This window comes from Capra hircus, chromosome 13, assembly GCF_001704415.2.
Source record: "Capra hircus breed San Clemente chromosome 13, ASM170441v1, whole genome shotgun sequence".
Lineage (NCBI taxonomy): Eukaryota > Metazoa > Chordata > Mammalia > Artiodactyla > Bovidae > Capra > Capra hircus.
Genome location: NC_030820.1, coordinates 11,278,131 through 11,299,492, shown reverse-complemented (window position 1 = coordinate 11,299,492; position 21,362 = coordinate 11,278,131). Strand labels below are relative to the sequence as shown.

General features: G+C 42.3%; 1 protein-coding gene across 2 annotated transcripts in view; it reads left to right on the top strand.

The window, feature by feature from the left end:
• Positions 6,133-21,362, top strand: part of PRKCQ (protein kinase C theta) — a 93,525-nt gene continuing 78,295 nt past the window's right edge. Inside the window, exons 1-4 of one of the 2 annotated variants that reach the window (XM_013968554.2) lie at positions 6,133-6,290; positions 6,465-6,594; positions 11,057-11,256; positions 15,267-15,327. In XM_013968554.2, coding sequence (XP_013824008.1) covers positions 6,477-6,594; positions 11,057-11,256; positions 15,267-15,327 — 379 coding nt within the window. In that variant the 5' untranslated portion in view covers positions 6,133-6,290; positions 6,465-6,476. Of the gene's footprint in view, positions 6,291-6,316; positions 6,595-11,056; positions 11,257-15,266; positions 15,328-21,362 lie in introns of those variants that run through there. The other variant, XM_013968553.2, reaches the window with a different exon arrangement.

Below are 21,362 nucleotides of genomic sequence, written 5' to 3'. Positions count from 1 at the left end.
ATTTCATCCTCTTCACTCTTGGAAACAAGTAACAACATTATCACCATTTTCCAAACGAGAAGACAGACTTAGAGAAGTTAAATAACTGCTGCCGTTGAGCTCATAATGGCATCGATTCTCTGCCTGTAACGACTCCTGGCACGTTTCCTTTGAATTGATTTCCTCTGTAACTGGCTGCCACCTAATCAGACCATAGAATACCCCTGCAGGTAAAAGAAATGCATGAAGATTAAGAGGGGATGTAAAATGTTGCTTTGGAAAATTAAGTTCCTTAGCAAGAAGGCAGTGAGCATCTGCTCAGTATCAGAGAGCGGGATTAATCCTCAGAGGTATGTAGATGGTTAATTAAGACCTGGTCTCCGCCCTCAGAGCCCAAAGTCTTGTTTGAGAAGACAAACGTGAACGAATCAATCAAATGAAGCATTATGGGGCAATATGATCGTGTGAGCACTGGTCTCCTCCCCAACCCGCATTCCCCAAAGGAATGTGGTAATAGAGGAAACCATTTATCACAGCTAGGGTCTATTGAGGAAGGCACCCACATGCACTCTCTCTGGAAGGCTTTTGCTAGATACACTGATTTAACCAGAGGGACTTCCACAGATTGAGTCCCACCCCTCTTCTGAGGATATAAGTATACCCCACCCTCTCTAAGGATTATGTTGGAGAAATCCTGGTGGGGCCCTTCTGTGTCCCCCTGATTTGGAGGCTGAGAGCTGAAGACAAAGAGAATGGGAGTTACGGGATCGGCACCACTCAGACTTTTGAAATGGCAGAGGAGAGCTGAACTGCTATGACAGGTGTGTCTCACAGGGTACCCAGGGACCACGGGAGGCTGAGTAAATCCCACCAAGATGTGAGGTGCCAGGGGGGATGGAGGTGAGGGAAGAAGGGGTTTGCAAGGAGGTAAAGACTGAGCAGGAGCTTGGAAGATGAGGAAGTGGGGGAGGGGCAGGTGGAGGACAGAGGGGACTAGGAAAGCGGTCCAGGGAGAGGGGCGGGGTTGTGAAGCGCCTAGAGCCACGAAGCAGTATGACACGCGGGAGAAGCAGCGGGAGCGCTGCGTGATCTTAAGGAAGGTCCTCGCGGCTGCAGTGTGGAGATCCGGCTGGAAGTGAGAGGTGACAAGGCTGGAGAAAGACAGTAAGCTGCTACATTGGGTCTAACGAGGGATGATGCAGAATGGAGGTCCCAGGGAAGGAGAGAGAGGAGGAGGGGAAGGAGAAGAGAAAGTTGGTTGTGGCAGATGAGAGAAAGGGGGATGTCTAGGCGGGGTGCTAGGCCAGGAGTCTTGGCACCAATCCCTGGGCAGATTCCAAAGGCAAGACAGTGAGTTCCCTGCAGACCTGGTAGGTCAAGGGTCTCCGGGAGCTGTCCAGGGGAGTCCTCAGACGAATGGTCTGCAGAGTGTCCTGCCCTGGGCTACCAGGACAGCCTGGGCTGGCCAGTCACTTTTTTTTAAATGTAATTTTATCATTTATTTTTGGCTGCTCTGGGTCTCCATTGCTGTGCGTGGGCTTTCTCTAGTTGTGGCGCACCGGCTTCTCGTTGCAGTGGCCTCTCCTGTTGCAGAGCATGGGCGCCAGGTCATGCAGGCTCGGTGGTGCGCAGGCTTAGTTGCCCTGTGGCATGTGGAGTCTCCCCAGACCAGGGATTGAACCCATTTCCCCTGCACTGGCAGGCGGATTCTTAACCACTGGTCCCCCAGGGAAGTCACGGCCAGTCACTCTCATGCACACACTCTCTGTTGTAAAAGGCAAGGTCACTGTGACTGTCAGTAAAGAGATTATGAAACGTACACTCCGTAGAGAGACTGGGAGAGGCCAGTCCTGATGGGTGAGATTCCAGTGTCTGTATTTCTGTACAAGAGTAATTCTCCTTGGAATCCCCCTTCTCCCTTACCATCCGCTCTGAGCACAAGTCACCCCACAAAAATCTTTCGTGTTAATTTCATCTTCATGTGCTTATTACATATCTTCTTGGCTCTTGAGATTTACATATATACATATACATACATGCATGTGTGTGTGTGTGTTCAACAGGACTGTGGAAATTTATGCTCACAACAGATGAGATAGCATTTGATGCATGTTGTCCTTGCCAGTGTTAGGTAAGAGCACTTCAAAAAATATTTGCTAATTGCCCAGGTAAAGTAATGTTATTGTTTTATTTTATATTTTAAGTATTTTAGTTATTTTATTATTATAGCTTGAATTGAATATTAATATACCTCAAAGAAAATGCATTGTTAAATGCTAATGTTACTTTTTTTCAGCTATTTGCACCAAAATGCAAAATTTCAGGAGCGTTTAAATGTTACAGAGTGAAAGATGTTCTTTTTTTTTTTTTTTAAGACTCTGACCACCTTTAGTAAATTGAGGCTATTCTTGGTTACTTCAGATTTTAATTCAGTATTTTATTATATGGATTCTCCATTTCCTAATATATATTCTTTATATAACCTCTGAATTTATAATCTATGCCTTGAAATGCTAGTCACATATATCTTTATTTTGTTTCTTAAGTTACCATGTGGAAAAATTGACATTTATTTTGGGTGAATCATTCTGTGTATTTATGTCTAGATTTCTGTGACTGCCACCACAACTAGGCTATAAAACAGTTAGACCGTCCCCCCTAACCCGCTCATGCCATTCCTTTATAATCACATCCTGTCTGCAAACTGCTGATGTTTTTTTCCCATGTAGCTTATCTTTTCAAGAATGTCACATAAATGCAATTATATAATATCTTGCTTTGTTTTTGCATTTCTTGAATTGCTCACAAGGCTGGAAATTTTCCTACAAACTAGTTACAACTATGTTTTTTGTATTTTATATATTTGTGACATTGTCACTTATTTAGTTGGGTCATGGGTAGTGGTTTGGGGTATTTTTTCCTACACATTTGTGTATACTTATTATATAAGAATGATGATCACTTATTTTCTGTTACATTTACTATAGATATTTTCCCCTTTTGTTATTTTCTTTAAATAGTAATCTCTTACAAATAGTAATATCATTTGATCTAGTAATATTGGAGTTCTCTAGTGACCTAGTCTGATGCAGTCTTCCTAAATTTAAAAAAAAAAATTGTAAAAGGTGCTTATCAGCTAATTTCTATTATGGAATAACTGGACACAATCTCTGTATGTAACTGTAAGACTTTAATAAAGCAGATAATGGAGCTGTCCCTCAATGGGATATCATGCAAGAATTAAAAGGATGCTTAGGAAGATGGCATAGTAACTTGGACAATCTTCATGATAAAATGTTAAATTAAAAGTCAGATATAATCTCATACAAACAGTGGGAGCACGGAATATAAAACAAAAACACAAAACCAATTAATTAAAATAGACTAGAGAAAATCCATCAAAATACTGAATGCAATTTGCCTCAGGTAAGGAGAGTTTTACTAACTTTACGTATTTTCTTCATTTCATGATAATCGCCTATTACTGTTTTTTAATCAATTTTTATTGGGGTATAGTTGCTTTATAGTGTTGTGTTAGTTTCTACTGTACAGCTAAATGAAGCAGCTCTGTGTATACATGTATCCCCTCCCTTTTGGATTTCCTTTCCATTCAGAGCACCACGGAGGACTGAGCAGAGTTCCCGGTGCTGCCCAGTAGCTTCTCATCAGTTCCCTATTTTATACAGAGTATCAGCAGTCTATGTTAATCACAGTCTCCCAGTTCCTCCCACCCTCCCTTTCCCCTTAGTAACCATATATTAGTTCTCCACGTTTGTGTCTCTATTTCTGCTTTGCAAGTAAGATCATCTATACCATTTTTCTGGGGCTTCCTGATAACTCAGTAGGTAAAGAATCCACCTGCAATGCAGGAGACCCCAGTTTGATTCCTGGGTTGGGAAGATTCCTGGGTTGGGAAGATCCGCTGGAGAGGGGATAGGCTGTCCACTTCAGTATTCTTGGGCTTCCCTTGTGACTCAGCTGGCAAAGAATCTGCCTGCAGTGTGGGATACCTGGGTTTGATCCCTGGGTTGGGAAGATCCCCTGGAGAAGGGAACAGCTACCCACTCCAGCATTCTGGCCTGGAGAATTCCATGGGGTCACAGAGTCAGACACGGCTGAGCACCTTTCGCTTTCACATGCCATTTTTCTAGATTGCATGTATCTATGCATTATATTTGTTTCTGTGACTTCACTCTGTGTGACACCCTAGGTTCCCATTGATCATAGCAGCACCACTTACAATAGCCAGGACGCTATACAGAAGGAGAGAAGATTCTGAGTAGCTCAGGAATAAAATGCTACCTTTTGCCTTAAAAAGGCACCCCTGAGCTTGAGGCTCTACTGAACGACGTGTGAGGTAAAGCACATAAATGCCAGTTCTGCTTTCTAAATGCCAGATGCCGTCCCTGGGACCAGGCCTTTAGAACGAGAGGCGTTGGCTTTGCTGCCAGATAGATGGATGCGTTGGGCAGATGGGCAGAATGTCCACGTGTGAGGGGATAGGGCAGGCAGACTGGCGAGGGAGCCTGGATCGCTTGTGGATAGGACATCGGGTGATGTCTACGCCAGCCCTGCGGGAGGAGGGGGTTTCACTGCAGCTCACTTCCTTGCTGTGATAGAGCCCCTGCAGACCCTACAGCCTTCTGTCTGTTCCCCAGACAGATTTTCCCAGGTGCTCGTTGAGTGCTGTTGCCTAATTCTGAGCCCAGCCTGGAAATAGCAAAGTGACGCATCGTCAGGAAAGGTCAGAGTGCTTATAACTCAGACATTACGGGTCACTGATCCCTCCGGGCTCCAGTCCGAATGAATTGCTTACCTTCAGCTTGTTTGGAGGAAATCTCCAAAAAGTCCACATGTGGTAAACAGTCCCATAAATGATGCCAGTTCTTGGCTTGATCCGTGGAAGAATATAAATTTGTCTGAAAGATCTACATGACCCAGGAACCCCGGGGGGAGAGGCGGGTGGGGAGGGGGTCTCAAGTTTTCTCTGGAGAATTCTCATCTCTTAGGCTTCTACCCAAGAGTTCTAAGCTCAGAGGGTAAGGGGGCTCCCTAAAGACAGACCTGGAAGTCATCTCACTGCTGATTCATGGGAATGTGTTTCAGAGGAACATGAGACAAATCGGGATGATTCTGTGACCATCTCTTTTATTTAAACCTGCTGAACTGCAGGAAATTGGGGCTCTCTTAATCTCCATGAAATTAACAGCAGCTGTCAAGGGCCCCTGACATGTCTCCCTGTTGGTTAAAAACAAACAAACAAACAAGAAACCTAAAGGCCAGCAGCATTCCAGAGGCCCAGAGGACTGGCGATCTTCCGTGGCTCTGCTGGCTTCAGATGACGGCTTCGAGATTCCCAGCTGGGTCATCGATCATGGCCTCTGGGAGCCTGTTATTCTGAGTAGTTTTGTTCTTTTCCACAAAGATAAGAAAGATGGCCAATGCTTTCTTCTTGATACTGGGTTGGTCAAAAAGTTCCTATAACCTCTTACAGAAAAACCCAAATGAATTTTTTGGCCAGTGCACATTCCCTTTGGCTGCCTTAAGAATGTTTTGGAAAATTCATGAGGTGAAATCTGTTCAAGAGACACGAAGCAAGAGTGTAATTTTATCACTAATTATTGATGCTGGGTAATAGTTTCAGATTCATGGAGCGTCATGTAAAAGTAGGTAAAGGAGGGAGCTTCAGTTGAAGTAAATGGTCAAACAAAGGAAAGAACAGTAGATGAAAAATCAGACTAGGATCCCCGATTCTGTAGCCAACACGAAGATGATTTTCACTAACATCTCCTGGAAAGTGTAATTATTAGATCTGTGACTTTTACAAAGTCCTTTCTTTCTTTTTCCACAATGAAGTTGCTATTTCATGGTGGTCAGTGATTTAGGGTTTTTAAGTGGTTCAAACTGTTCAAAAGCTCTTTAAATACATACACACACACGCAGACACAGATATATATATATATATATCTGTGTCTGTGTCTAAAGTAAACAGATCAGCTGCTAAATAAACGCCCAGAGCCCATTCCATCACACACACAAATAGCCCATGTAAGAATTTCACAGTGTCATATTTAACTGCTGAGACTAAAATAGACTCGCTGTTTATAAACTCATTTTCTTATTACTGTGTTGTTTCCTGGGTACCTACTTGGCTAATAGAAGAAATGAAGTGTTGGAATGCTTTTGTGTCTCTCTGCAACTATTAAATATAACTCCATTCAGTTGGGAGTGGGACTGAGGTCTAAGTGACAAGGTTAAATAACCTTAGTCCAGGACGCCGCTCTCTCTGGCACATCAGCCTGCGGTTTGGGGTGAGCCCAATAATGCACCGTGCAGAAGGGGAAGTAAAACATTTGTTTGAACAGATAGTCAAGCCACTTGAGGCTCTGGCTTTCAGAGATAAAGCACTGGTTAAGAGGGATGCAACACCCAAAATAATATATTTTACAGTCTTCAAACAGCTGTTGTCTTCTGTTGCTTTGCAGGGAGTGAGCATCATGTCACCGTTTCTCCGAATTGGTTTGTCCAACTTCGACTGTGGGTCCTGCCAGTCCTGCCAGGGTGAGGCGGTTAACCCTTACTGTGCCGTGCTTGTCAAAGAGTATGTTGAATCAGGTAAGCTTGAGTGGGTGCTGGGCGTGAGGGGCGGGGGAAGAGGAAGCCCCTGCAGTGAACTGGGAAGCAAGGCCTTCCAGGGTCTTCAAGGTCGCCTGACTCAACCTGACTTTCCAGCTCAGGAAACGATGCCCAGAGAAGCCAAGTGCTTCCTGAGAGGCTCATGGGCTTAGCAACGGCCTCTGAACTGGACCCGGTCGCCTGCCTTATGTTCTAGGTCATGGTCCCATTTTCCACATAAACGAAGGAAAGGAGGAAAGAGTTGAGGACATTATGTGCGGAGTTAACGAAGGAAAAATCCAGAAACCTACTTTAATGAGCTAGAGTGGAACACGGTCCAGTATTTTCTGATTGTTTTCTGTGATTATAGATAAAGGTTGCATCGTCCTGCATTTTGAAAAGTTTCAGTTGGAGGATACTTACTTTAGAATATTGTGTTGGCGGCTGCTATACAATAGCACGAATCAGTCTTAAGTATACATATGTCCCCTCCCTCTGGACCGCCCTCCCACCCCTCCAGGCTGTCTCAGAGCACCAAGCTGCGCTCCCTGCGTTATACAGCAGCTTCCCACTAGCTAGCTGTTCCACATATGGTAACGTATATGTTTCAATGCCATGCTCTCAATTTGTGACACCCTCTCCTTCCCCTACTGTGTCCAAAGTCTGTTTTCTGTATCTGCAGGTTTATTCCTGCCCTGAATATAAGTTCATCAGTACCATTTTTCTAGATTCCATATATATATGCATTAATGTATTGGTGTTCTTCTTTCTGACTGACTTCACTCTGTATAACAGGATCAAGGTTCTAGGTTCATCCACCTCATGAAAACCGACTCAAATGCATTCCTTTTTATGGCTGAGTAATATTCCATAGTCTTAGACTTAACGCCGAAGATATTTACTGCTTCTTTGACCAAGTTCAGATAAATAGTACAAAACGTATAGGATTAGCAATTAGGGTTCAAATTTCAGAAGCCTTCCTTTACTAAGACCCCAGGTGAGTTAAAGAATTTTGTCAGATTTAAATATTCATGAAAATTTCTTGGAAAGGAGGAAAGCATGACAGTCTTCCAGGATTCCTTCATGGGTTTAGATCTTTCCATTAAAATCATCCTACTCTGACTTGTCTAAATTACTGGTTCAGCAATGTAACTTGTGTGCACATTTGAGCATGGTAGTACCATGGAGTCAAGGAATTTTTCTAAATGAAATAGCAATTAACATCACTGTACATTGTAATAAGTGAACAGACAAAAAATGAGTATTGAATGGACATTTGGAATACTTCTTCCATTTGGAAGAATGAATGAACATAAAGCTAAATTGTCTAATGAAGTGACTGCTAAAATGTCTTAAAGAAAATTTGATAATATTTTAACCAATTTATTTCCTGAAGCACATTAGAAATGATAATGTGAATAAACAGTGTCACTCAGGAAAAATGAGGTAATCCTTTTCTGTCTAGAATATCTTCATGATCACTTAAACTGCTCCTACCCTGTCTGGTCCCTGCCTCTGTGTTTTAAAGTTCTCATGGACTTTCTAAAAACAGAAAGAAAAGGAAAAAATAAAAAGCAGGATGAAGTTTATATCTCATGGTATTCCCAGCCTCCCTGCCTTTCCCTACCTCTCTACACACAGTTTCTGGTTTTAGCAGATGACACTTTGTAGGGAAGTCTGATTGCCACTGATGCAGTCACAGGAAAGATTAGGAGCCACTACAGTGCATTTACAGAGAAAGTATTTATGGAGCACCTACTGTATACTGGGCCAGAAGACATTCCTTTCCTTCAGAGTTCCTCTCCTAATAGAAGATAAGCAAAAAACAGAAAGATCACATAGTAAGTCATGTGAAGTGAAGACATCAAAGCAGGGTTGTGCGGGGAGAGAATTGGGGCTGGAGAGAAAGATAGAGAGAGACTGGAGAGAAAGATGGAGAGAGAAGGTAGTCTTAAAAAAGAAAAATTAAGTGACGTTCCCGGGTGCAAGAGGAACCTGATTCTGCAGGTGATGACCTCCAGCACAGAACCCTGGGGTTTCCAATCCTGGATGCTGGCTTTTCTTTCCCTTAAAAGACTTCTCTGTGCTCAACTGGCTTCTGCCTTCCAGCCCCAGGAGCACATCAAAGCGGAGGAGACTGACTGATCATCTTGAGTTCCCTTCTGCCCAGATCTCTCTCCTGTTTATTAACAGTGAGAATGGCACTTGCTCCCAATCTAAAACCTTTCAAATGTCACTGAAATCTTTGAAGTGTGCAATGTCTGAGTTTTTCAAAGCTGCTTTTTGACTTAATGGGTCCCTTGGATCTGGTTCCCTTTACATCCACAGGTCTCACTGACATTTGCCTCCTGGGAGCCTTTTTTAAAGTATCTATTTCTTGTTTTGGCCTTACCTTTGAACTTGGTCTAATCAGCCACATGAATCAAGAGGACATGTTGGAAAAGAAGTTTGTTTTTCTGAAAGGTTAGCCTGTGGAGTGTGGAAGTTTTTGTTTTTTCATTTTGTTTTAGTTTTGTCCTGAGAAGAAATCTCTCTGAACATGGTATTTAAAACATTACTTCTGTAGCGTTTTAGCAGGTTTCCGTGTTTGGGATGTTAAGGCTGCATTTTACATAAAGCAAAGAACAGGAGCAAATAGGACACAAGTGCTGTCAGTCTAGGAGCCTTTGAAAATAGTAAACCCCACTGTAAATAGACAGGATCTTGAGTTCTTGTTCTCTTTATAAATGATGACAGTCTACTGAATGAAAGTGTGAAAAATGCCTTGCTATGGGAATTTCTGTCCGTTTCCTGGGTGTGCTGAAAGATAATGGTTGGAAGAAGACAAAGGAATTTTGAGAGGTAGCTTGAAGCCTGTGGAAGTAAAACATTACTCTGATCACTAATATTGCCATGGCTTTTTTTTTTTAAGTCTAATCCTGAGTTAAATTTCTATTAAAAAAACCATAAAAATATTCCCCTTCCAATTCCATGTTCAACATTGCTAGAGTTTATACCTCTCACAGCCAGGTTTACCTACAGTGTGAGGTTTCAGCTTATTCAAATCCTTGTATACCTCCCAAAGAATAATTTAGCAAATGCCTGATGCCTGTTCTCTTTCAGCATCATGCGTCAAGAGTTAGAACTGCTTTGTTTCCCTGCTTTCAGTGGCGTTTTCTTTTTGCTTTATCAACTTCTCTGATAAATCTCTGCTCGGACTGTCGCTTCATGTGCTTAGGGTCACAAGAAAGAAACCCTGAAATACAGCTGCAGTTTTCTGCTCCTGCAACGACTAGGGCATAAATGCTACAGAGAATCCAGTGTGGATGGAGGATAGAGCAACACTGCTGAATCCCACTAGTAATCACTTTCCCTGGTGGTTCTGGGATGGTTCCCTTAAACTTCATCATCCTGCCCTTGGTTCCTGTCACTAACCATTTGCAGGCCTTCTGCAGCCTGCTTTACTGACTCCGGGGATGAAGACCTCCACCTCTCTGAGATACTTGTTAGTTTTCGCTTAGGGTGCATGGTTTATGTTAAAATGTATCCTCATTTTGAGAAGAAAATAATGGTTCATGGTATTTTAAAGGTTTTGCCTATTAAAGGTATTTATGTTGAGTGGAAAATTTTAAAATATCTTTCTAAAAGAACACTCAGTATAAGCCTGAAATTAAGTCACTGTCTTTTTCAAATCAACACACAGTAGTTTTATCTTTTTTGTTTTTTTTACTAGATACCAGTGAAATTGAACAGTTATGTGTCCACCGTTAATACATTAACACAGAAGGATCCCCAAAGGCATAAAAGTATATAACCTGTTAAAAAAAAAGAGGGGGGTATCTAGGTCACTGTCCTCTACCAAACATACCAGGGTTAGCTGCTGGGTTATTTATATTTGCTCAGATGTTCAGACTTCAAAAGAAGCAACTGATGAATAGGAAAAGAGCATTGCCAGTGAAGATGCCAGATTTATTTGCATAAATTATCCAGGTTACCTTGCATGTAGACCTTGGAACCATCTCATTTTGTCCTATTTTATCTCTAATTCTTTTTTTTTTTTTTACTATTTTTTTTATTGGCGTATAGTCAGTTAACAATGTTGTGATAATTTCAGGTGCACACCAGAGCGATTCAACCATGCATGTATACATGTATCCATTCTCCCCCAAATCCCTCTTCCATCCATGCAGCTACCTAATACTGAGCAGAGTTTCCTGTGCTATACAGTAGGACTTTGTTGGTTACGCATTTTAGATATAGCAGTGTGTGCGTGTCCATCCCCAACTCCCTAACTATCCCTTCCGCCCTCATCCTTCCTCCCTGGTAACCATGAGTTCATTCTCTGAGTGTCTCTAATTCTAATTGTATGTGTTATTGTCGTCCTCCCAAAAGACTTATACAGTCCTCGAGAGCAGAGGGAGTGGGGGAATTATTTCCCAGAACAGGCTGAAAGCGTAATGAGCACATATCTTTCCATTCCTAGAGAATGGGCAGATGTACATCCAGAAAAAGCCAACCATGTACCCGCCCTGGGACAGCACTTTCGACGCCCACATCAACAAGGGGCGAGTGATGCAGATCATCGTGAAGGGCAAAAACGTGGACCTGATATCCGAGACCACCGTGGAGCTCTACTCCCTGGCCGAGAGATGCAGGAAAAACAACGGGAAGACAGAAATATGGGTAAGTAGCCAGGGCATGGGCTTCATTTATGTGTATGTTCCATGAAGTGATAGACACCATCGCAGCTGATGACTGGTACAAAATTTCAGTGTCATCCTGAGGGTTGACATCCTGAAGGCCTCGGGGAAACCAACTCCCTACCACTGACTCACTGGTGACTTGACTTGTGACGATGAGGATTCATTGTGGACTGTGGAACATACTAGCATACTCACATTTCTTTGATTCTTGGGTAAAGGAAATAAGGTCTCTCAGGGTGTGAAGAACTGTTACTGATCTATAACTGTTAAAGTCAGCTTGGAAATACCACAAAATTTTCATATCGTGGGAACCTACCTGTGATCTGTGTATCAAGATATCACGTGAATATCGAGATATCTAGATACGTACATGATACCTTGATAAACTGTCTTAGGATGGTGGATAGATAAGTAAGAAGAGAGCAAAGATCCATTTAATATCTCAATCCCTATAATTTTTTCTAGTCATAATGTGTTTGCTTAGCTTATTATTTAGTGTTCAGTCGTATTTGACTCTTAGTGATCCCATGGACTGCAGCAGGCCAGGCTCCCCTGTCCTCCACTATCTCCCAGAGTTTGCTCAAACTCATGTCCCTTGAATCAGTGATGTTATCCAACCATCTTATCCTCTGCCACCCCCTTCTCCTTTTGCCTTCAATCTTTCCCAGCATCAGGGTCTTTCCCAGTGAGTGGGCTCTTCGCATCAGGTGACCAAAGTATTGGAGCTGCAGCTTCAGTCCTTCCAATGAATATTCAGGGTTAGCTTACTTTGCTCTAAAAAGTACATTATACACAACTCATGTTACCACGCAGATTTTTGAAAACTTCGATTCTAAACATTTGTTACCAAAATAGTTATAAGTTAAAGGGAGAAGTAAACTATGAAAGCATAAAAATTCCTGTGAAAATGTCTGGGGTATAAAAATTAAAGAAAACATATGAGTAAAAGCTGCTTTTGTAAGAGCTGAAACCCAAAACGTGTTTTCAAATGTCTGCATCCTTTATGCAAAGGAGGAGACTCTTACCTTTCAGCTTCATGCTTCTTATAACTCAGATTCTTAAGAACTCCAGCCAAAAGATTTTCAAATGCCAGGTTTCAAAATGGGAAAAATATAAGCCTAAAACAGATTTTCGTGTCAATTGTATATTTTTTACCTTAAAAAAAGAGAGCAAGAGAGAGGGGTACTTTTTAGGAAAGTATATCTATCTTTGCTTGCATCACTAAAGTAATCTTTAAAGATAACGATATGTCAAGGCTTTTTTCTTAAAGTCCCCCATGCTTAGATGTATTTAGATAATTTAGTTCAGGGTGTCTCTGAACTCATTCAGCCTGGTGAGAGATCACAGAAACAGAATTCCTCTTAGGTAGCTGGTTGTGCAAAAAATGGGAAGTGGATAAATAAGTGGGTAATGTCACAGGCATGTGACTTAGTGGTAAAAGTTTACACAGACCTGTTGGGGGAGAGGGTGCGGCTGCAGATACCTCTGAGTCATAGAGCATTTGACCAGGCTCAGAGAAAGAAGAGAGAAACTAGAGAAAATCTTCCTCTGTTTTTCTCCCAGTCCCATTTATTTTCCACTTTCTGCCTCATTTTTTTAAAAGGGAAGAGTCACCAAATCTCTAATTTTTAAAGTAGCATACTATAGATTTCCTTTTCAGTGAATAAAGGGATAACTATTTTTTTAAATTCTTTTATTATGCATTCTTGACAAACAAGTTGTTTTTCTATTTATACCTCTTAAAGTTGCATTTGCTTTCTTGCCAAGACATTTTTAAAAATTTATTCTTGTCAGACTTTCCATATTTTTTACATATTGGGATTATTGAGACATAAGCCCTCGGATCCTTGGAAGGATAGGATATCCTTCCAACCTAGACAGCATATTAAAAAGCAGAGATATTACTTTGTCAACAAGGTCCGTCTGGTCAAGGCTACGGTTTTTCCAGCAGTTATGTATGGATGTGAGATTTGGACTATAAAGAAAGCTGAGCGCTAAAGAATTGTTGCTTTTGAACTGTGGTGTTGGAGAAGACTCTTGAGAGTCCCTTGGACTGCAAGGAGATCCAACCAGTCCAATCTAAAGGAGATAAGCCCTGGGTGTTCTTTGGAAGGATTGATGTTGAAGCTGAAATTCCAGTACTTTGGCCACCTGGTGCGAAGAGCTGACTCATTGGAAAAGACCCTGATGCTGGGAAAGATTGAGGGCAGGAGGAGAAGGGGACGACAGAGGATAGGATGGTTGGATGGCATCACCAACTCGATGGACATGGGTTTGGGTAAACTCTGGGAGTTGGTGATGGACGGAGAGGCCTGGCGTGCTGCAGTTGGTGCGGTCACAGAGAGTCGGACACGACTGAGCGACTGAACTGAAGCCCTTGGATCCACATTTAACTACTGGCAACCTTCTTATATTTTTTGCCTTTATTATGTTCAAGGTTATTTCCTAGTTCACTTTTATTTATCATGTTTAAGCATCAACAAATTGCTTTGGACTTAGTTTCCCTTGCTTCTGTTAAACTCTGCTTTCTTAAAATTAGTTTCTCTGTTAAAAAAAAAAAAAAAAGATTTTCTCAGAATTGCCTCTTACCTCCACAGTCACCATGTAGTTTCCAAACATTGATATTTTGTTTTTGCTTTCCCAGGGTTTTCCCTGTTGGTGTGGTTATCCCCCACTCACTCATAAATGTGATGGAATCTGACTTTCTGTGGAGGCTGTTTTTTCAGCAGCTCACTGATTTAATTTCTTCTATCACCACTAATTCCTGAATATTGATAGCATTGCAGTCACCTGGTACCAGTTTTTCCCACTTCCTCTGGGAATGAGCCCCTATCCCTCATTCTTCGATTTTTATTTTTTGCCTCCACTATTTATTATTCCGTAAACCAGAGAATAATGGTATATGTACTTGATGTCAAAGGCCCTTCTCTTTTCACTAATCTATTTAAGCCATTTAAGAGTCAGACACAACTTAGCAACTGAACAAGAACAAATTTAAGCTTTCATGGGACTGTGTAGTTAAGCAAGTGGTAGAAGCTTGTCACATCATAAAAGTCTAACAGTAGTGATGCTGTACCATGGGCATTGCTATTATGTCAGTTTCTCCAGTATCTTTAAAGGTCTGGTGGAAGGTACAAGATCACCATGACTTTGAATTATTTAACCATGATTCATATTCAGTCCTGAGTTCAACTAGACCCTTCTTGCTATGTTTCAGTTATTCTAGTTACCCACAGATATAATGATCAGCAATGGGCTTCAGTTCACCTTTTTTCTTGTTTCTTTTTAGCATGTGAACAGTGCTGTGTTGCAGTTTAGTTATATTATTAGTGGTTAGTCAGGTCTTCTCAGCTTTGCCATGTGTCCCTTACGTCACATCACGTAATCTGCATCATCCCTTAACAGGTCACTCTGTCTGGTCCCTTCTACATAATCATACTGAAATATATACATTCTTAATCCCTTCCTTGACCAATCTAATTAAAAGTTCCCTTAGCAGATGGTCTGGCACTTTCCAAAGGAAGCAGGTTCTCCATGTGAAAGTAAAAGGTCACTCCCATTTAATACCCCTATTAACCTAGAGGCCCTGTTGGCTCAGCAGTAAAGAATCGCCTGCAACTCAGGAGATGCTGGGTCAGGAAGAGGTCCTGGAGGAGGAAATGGCAACCCACTCCAGTATTCTTGCTTGGGAGATTCCATGGACAGAGGAGCCTGGCAGGCAGCAGTCCATCAGGCCGCAGAAAGTCGGACATGGCCTTAAGGAAGTTTTGATCTCCAAATCAAATTCATGAGCTGCTGAGGTGTTTCGATAAAAGAAAGGTTACATTTGTGGATGCCGTGCTATTTTGATGATAGCATGAGTGAGCAAGATGAAAAGGAACAGAGCTGGGCTGGAAATCTCCTGCCTCACCCAGCTCCTCAGCTGGGATGTCGTTCAGCTCAGCGCTTGCCTCACGCTCTGACCCATGTTTCTTTTCTTCCTTCCACCAGTTAGAGCTGAAACCTCAAGGCCGAATGCTGATGAACGCGAGATACTTTCTGGAAATGAGTGGCAAGTGACGTTTCTTATTCCTATTTGGGGATAAGGTGGGCATGTCTCTTCTCCTTTGCAACTTAGTTCACTTTTTCGAAAGCAAAGAAAATGGAATCACAAGGAATTTCCTTAAAATTTCCAATGATGCTCGAGCGTGACTTGAATATACACTCTGTGGGACCAGATACACACAGAAATATAAAACATGTATAGTATTTGCTTTTGAAAGATCTCATTTTTGGCTGCACTGGGTCTTCACGGCTGTGCTCAGGCTTTCTCTTGTGGAGGTGGGCAGGCTTCTCCTTGAGGTGGCTCCCCTGCTGCAGAGCTCCGGCTCTAGGGTGCATGCGCTCAGCAGCCGTGGCTCACAGGCTCTAGAGTGTGGGCTCAGCAGTTGTGGTGCACGGGCTTAGTTGCCCCGCCGCGTGTGCAATATTCCCAGACCAGGGATCAAACCTGTTTTCCCTGCTGCTGTTAAGTTGCTTCAGTCGTGTCCAACTCTGTGTGATCCCATAGACGGCAGCCCACCAGGCTCTGCCGTCCCTGGGATTCTCCAGGCAAGAACACTGGAGTGGGTTGCCATTTCCTTCTCCGATGCAGGAAAGTGAAAAGTGAAAGTGAAGTCGCTTAGTCGTGTCCAACTCTTAGCGACCCCATGGACTGCAGCCTACCAGGCTCCTCCATCCATGGGATTTTCCAGGCAAGAGTACTGGAGTGGGGTGCCATTGCCTTCTCCTGCATTGGCAGGCAAATTCTTAACCACTGGATCACCAAGGAAGTCCAGCATTTATTCTTCACGTGGTGTGAAGGCATATGCCCGGGGCTTTTCTAGTCTGTCTATATTTTCATTTGGGAATTTACTGTAAGCACCAAAGGTTCTGCTAACGTGTTGCGCTGTGTGTGCACACTGTGTATAAATGGTGTGATATGACACGTGGTCACACCATCAGAATACAAAATGAATAAGAAGCTGATAAATACTTCCCTTAGCCCTAGAAGAACAGAGCAGTAATGCTTCACGTTAGTCATCTCAAATGCTTTTAGGAACAAGCAAGGAAAAAAACGTGTCACTGAAGACTTTCCCTTGCATCTCACACACAGACACCGTTCATAGAAGTTAATTTACGAGCCGTGTGCGTGGTGTCTCAGACAGCCTGTCAGTTCTTCCTGTTGCATTTATATCCTGTTGTCAAAATGCTGTGTAAATGAATCAGATGCTACCACTCTTCAATCTTTTTCAAAGTATAGCTAGCATCAGGTGTAGAGCAAAGTGATTCAGATATGTCTGAATATATATATATATGCACCCCCCACACACACACATATGTATATATACTTTCATATCCTTTTCTCTTATAGGTTATTACAAAATACTGGGTAGTTTCCTGAGCTGTACAGTAGGTCCTTGTTGAGTATCTGTCTGTGTGTGTATGTTAAGCCCATTCCTGTTTTATGCCTCCATGCCGTTCTCCTTTGGTAGCTACAAGTTTGTTTTCTAAGTCTGTGAGTCTATTTCTGTTCCTTAAATAAGTTCCTTTGTATCATTTTTTAGTGTCCACATATAAGTGATATTGTGGAATATTTGACATTCTCTGTCTGACTTCACTTAGTATGATCGTCGCTGGGTCCATCCGTGTTGCTGCAGATGGCCTTGTTTCATTCATTTTCCTGTTTCACTGAGTACTTAGGAGGGGCTCAGAGCATGTGTGCTGAAGTGTTCAGTGGGCTCACTCTGGCATTTGGAAACGCCTTTTCTTTCCCTGTGGTCCCCACTCAGTGACTGTCTCAAATATTCCCATAGCCCTTCTGAGTTGCTGAGGAAGCTACTAACGTGGCGGAGCTGGGAGAGCCCGTGCCTTCCGCCGGCGTCTGTGCTTCAGGGCACAGCTGCTGCTCCCTGAGCCCTCTTCCCGCTCTCGGCCTCTGAGGGAGCCCCCTTCTTGGTGTCCTGGCTGTCGACCCTGGCGGCTCTGTAACACCAGCCCTGCTTCCTCTCTGGCATCTTCAGTTTTTTCTTCTCTCTCTGGTTTCCACCTCACTGACGTAATTATGCAATCTTCTCCAACTTGAAATAGATATTTTTTAAAAAGCTTTTTACTGTGCTAAAAGTCACATAATATATACTATTTCAGCCATATTTAACGGTACAGTTCGACGACACCAAGCCCGTTCACATTGTTGAGCAGCTCTCACCGTCACCCACCCTCCTGAGTTTTTCACCTTCCTAAACTGAAGCTCTGTCCCCATTAAACATGAACTCCCATCCCCATCTCCCCACCCGTCCACCCCACAGCCCCAGGCATCTACCAGTGTGCTTGCTGACTCTGTGAATTAGACTATTCTAAGTACCTTGTATGCTGCTGCTGCTGCTGCTGCTAAGTCGCTTCAGTTGTGTCTGACTCTGTGCGACCCCATAGATGGCAGCGCACCAGGCTCCCCTGTCCCTGGGATTCTCCAGGCAAGAACACTGGAGTGGGTTGCCATTTCCTTCTCCAATGCATGAATAAGTACAATCAAAAACTTTGCCATTTCCTTCTCCAATGCATGAATAAGTACAATCAAAAACTATTTGTTTGCACCTAATGTAAATTGGAATGCACACTAAATTTTATTTATTTTTAATTGAAGGATGATTGCTTTACAGTATTGTATTGTTTTCTACAAACATGAACTTGAATCAACCGTAGGTACATATGTTCCTTCCCTCTTGACCTCCCTCCCCATCCCACCCTTCTAGGTTGTTACAGAGCCCCGGTTTTAGTTCCCTGAGTCACACAGCAGAAGGTTAATTTAACATATGTCCTAGGGCTAACAATTTAACATATGTCCTAACATATGTCCTGGTGGCTCAAATGGTAAAGAATCTGCATGTGATGCAGGAGACCTGGGTTCGATCCCTGGATCAGGAAGATCCCCTGGAGAAGAGAATGTCAACCCACTTCAGTATTCTTGCCTGGAGAATTCGACAGAGGAGCCTTGCAGGCTACAGTCCAAATGGATTACTTCTTTTTTTTCCCCCCTCTGTGCTATATAGTAGGTTCTCATTAGTTACCTGTTTTATACCTAGTTCTGTGTATATAGTGTGAGCATTCTTTGGCATTTCCTTTCTTTGGGATTGGAATGAAAACTGACCTTTTCCAGTCCTGTGGCCACTGCTGAGTTTTCCAAATTTGCTGGCATATTGAGTGCAGCACTTTCACAGCATCATCATTCAGGATTTGAAACAGCTCAACTGGAATTCCATCACCTCCACTAGCATTGTTCGTAGTGATGCTTTCTAAGGCCCACTTGGCTTCACATTCCAGGATGTCTGGCTCTAGGTGAGTGATCACACCATCGTGATTATCTTGGTCGTGAAGATCTTTTTTTTACAGTTCTTCTGTGTATTCTTGCCACCTCTTCTTAATATCTTCTGCTTCTGTTAGGTCCAAACCATTTCTGTCCTTTATTGAGCCCATCTTTGCATGAAATGTTCCGTTGGTATCTCTAATTTTCTTGAAGAGATCTCTTGTCTTTCCCATTCTGTTGTTTTCCTCTATTTCTTTGCATTGATCACTGAGGAAGGCTTTCTCATCTCTCCTTGCTATTCTTTGGAACTCTGCATTCAGATGCTTATATCTGTCCTTTTCACCTTTGTTTTTCACTTCTCTTCTTTTCGCAGCTATTTGTAAGGCCTCCTCAGACAGCCATTTTGCTTTTTTACATTTCTCTTCCATGAGGATGGTCTTGATCCCTGTCTCCTGTACAATGTCATGAATCTCTGTCCATAGTTCATCAAGCACTCTGTCTATCAGATCTAGTCCCTTAAATCTATTTCTCACTTCCACTGTATAATCTCACATGCTAGTAAAGTAATGCTCAAAATTCTCCAAGTCAGGCTTCAGCAGTACATGAACCATGAACTTCCAGATGTTCAAGCTGGTTTTAGAAAAGGCAGAGGAACCAGAGATCAAATTGCCAAGATCCACTGAATCATCAAAAAAGCAAGAGAGTTCCAGAAAAACATCTATTTCTGCTTTATTGACTATGCTAAAGCCTTTGACTGTGTGGATCACAATAAACTGTGGAAAATTCTGAAAGAGATGGGAATACCAGACCACCTGACCTGCCTCTTGAGAAACCTGTATGCAGGTCAGGAAGCAACAGTTAGAACTGGACATGGAACAACAGACTGGTTCCAAATAGGAAAAGGAGTATGTCAAGGCTGTATATTGTCACCCTGCTTATTTAACTTATATGCAGAGTACATCATGAGAAACACCAGGCTGGAAGAAACACAAGCTGGAATCAAGATTGCAGGGAGAAATATCAATAACCTCAAATATGCGGATGATACCACCCTTATGGCAGAAAGTGAAGAGGAACTAAAAAGCCTTTTGGTGAAAGTGAAAGAGGAGAGTGAAAAAGTTGGCTTAAAGCTCAACATTCAGAAAACGAAGATCATGGCATCTGGTCCCATCACTTCATGGGAAATAGATGGGGAAAGAGTGGAAACAGTGTCAGACTTTATTTTTTTGAGCTCCAACATCACTGCAGATGGTAATTGCAGCCAGGTGGGAGGGGGGTTTGGGATTGGGAACACGTGTATACCCATGGCGGATTCATGTTGATGTGTGGCAAAACCAATACAATATTGTAAAATAATAATAACAATAAAAAAAGAAAGAAAAAAGACGCTTACTCCTTGGAAGGAAAGTTATGACCAACCTAGGTAGTATATTGAAAAGCAGAGACATTACTTTGCCAACAAAGGTCCGTCTAGTCAAGGCTATGGTTTTTCCAGTGGTCATGTATGGATGTGAGAGTTGAACTGTAAAGAAGGCTGAGCGCCTAAGAATTGATGCTTTTGAACTGTGATGTTGGAGAAGACTCTTGAGAGTCCCTTGAACTGTAAGGAGGTCCAACCAGTCCATTCTGAAGGAGATCAGCCCTGGGATTTCTTTGGACGCAATGATGCTAAAGCTGAAACTCCAGTACTTTGGCCACCTCATGCGAAGAGTTGACTCATTTGAAAAGACTCTGATGCTGGGAGGGATTGGGGGCAGGAGGAGAAGGGACGACAGAGGATGAGATGGCTGGATGGCGTCACTGACTCGATGGACATGAGTTTGGGTGAACTCTGGGAGTTGGTAAGAACAGGGAGGCCTGGTGTGCTGCTATTCATGGGGTCGCAGAGTCGCACACGACTGAGCGACTGAACTGAACTGTGTATATATGTCAATCCCAATCTGTCAGTTTAAAGGTATTTTTTAAAACCTTTTTTCTCTACAAGGCCTTCTTTCCTTTCATCCCCTGACACGTTTCTTGAGAAACAGTTTAATATATTACTCCTTTTTCCTTCACTACTCTATCAACCCTTAAACCCAAAGAATCTGGCTCATTTTTCAATCCATCTGCTAAATGGCGTTCTCCAAAAGAATGAACCCTCAAAACAAATGTTTGTTTCTTAAGCTTCAATTCCCTTGACATCTCTTGCTCCGTCAATGCTGAGAAACCTTTTCTTTCTTGTATTGCTTCATGTAATATTATTCAAGTTTTCCTCTTAATTTTTCAGCTGCCTCTTTATGGCCTCTTTTGTAATTTCATTTCCTCCCTCCCAAAAATATGGGAGTTTTTATCTCCTAGTCTGTTCTTCATGTGAGTGCCATTTCTCCCTGACTTACCCATTCAAAATTAGGGGTAACATCTCATAATTCTTTATACTGTCCTGCATAGCAGTTCGCTCATAGCTCTCCAGGAAATGTGTGACTTAATTGACTACAAACAAGTGATTGGTTAAACAAATAGATTAGGCACCATTGCTATAAAATAAATAACCAACTATATAAAGATCAGTGAGCTTATTCAAGCCAGTGAACAAACAGAAGGCCAAATTACTTCAGAAATAAACAGTAATTACAAGGAGAATTTTTAAAATTCTGAGCTTTTATACATTTACTTTCTTATAAGGATTGAAATGATCAGAGGATAAAGGAATTATAGCAAGGAGCAAGGGAATGAATTACTTACCTGTAGTCTCTGACATATTTTTAAATGTACAGTGTTCTAATACA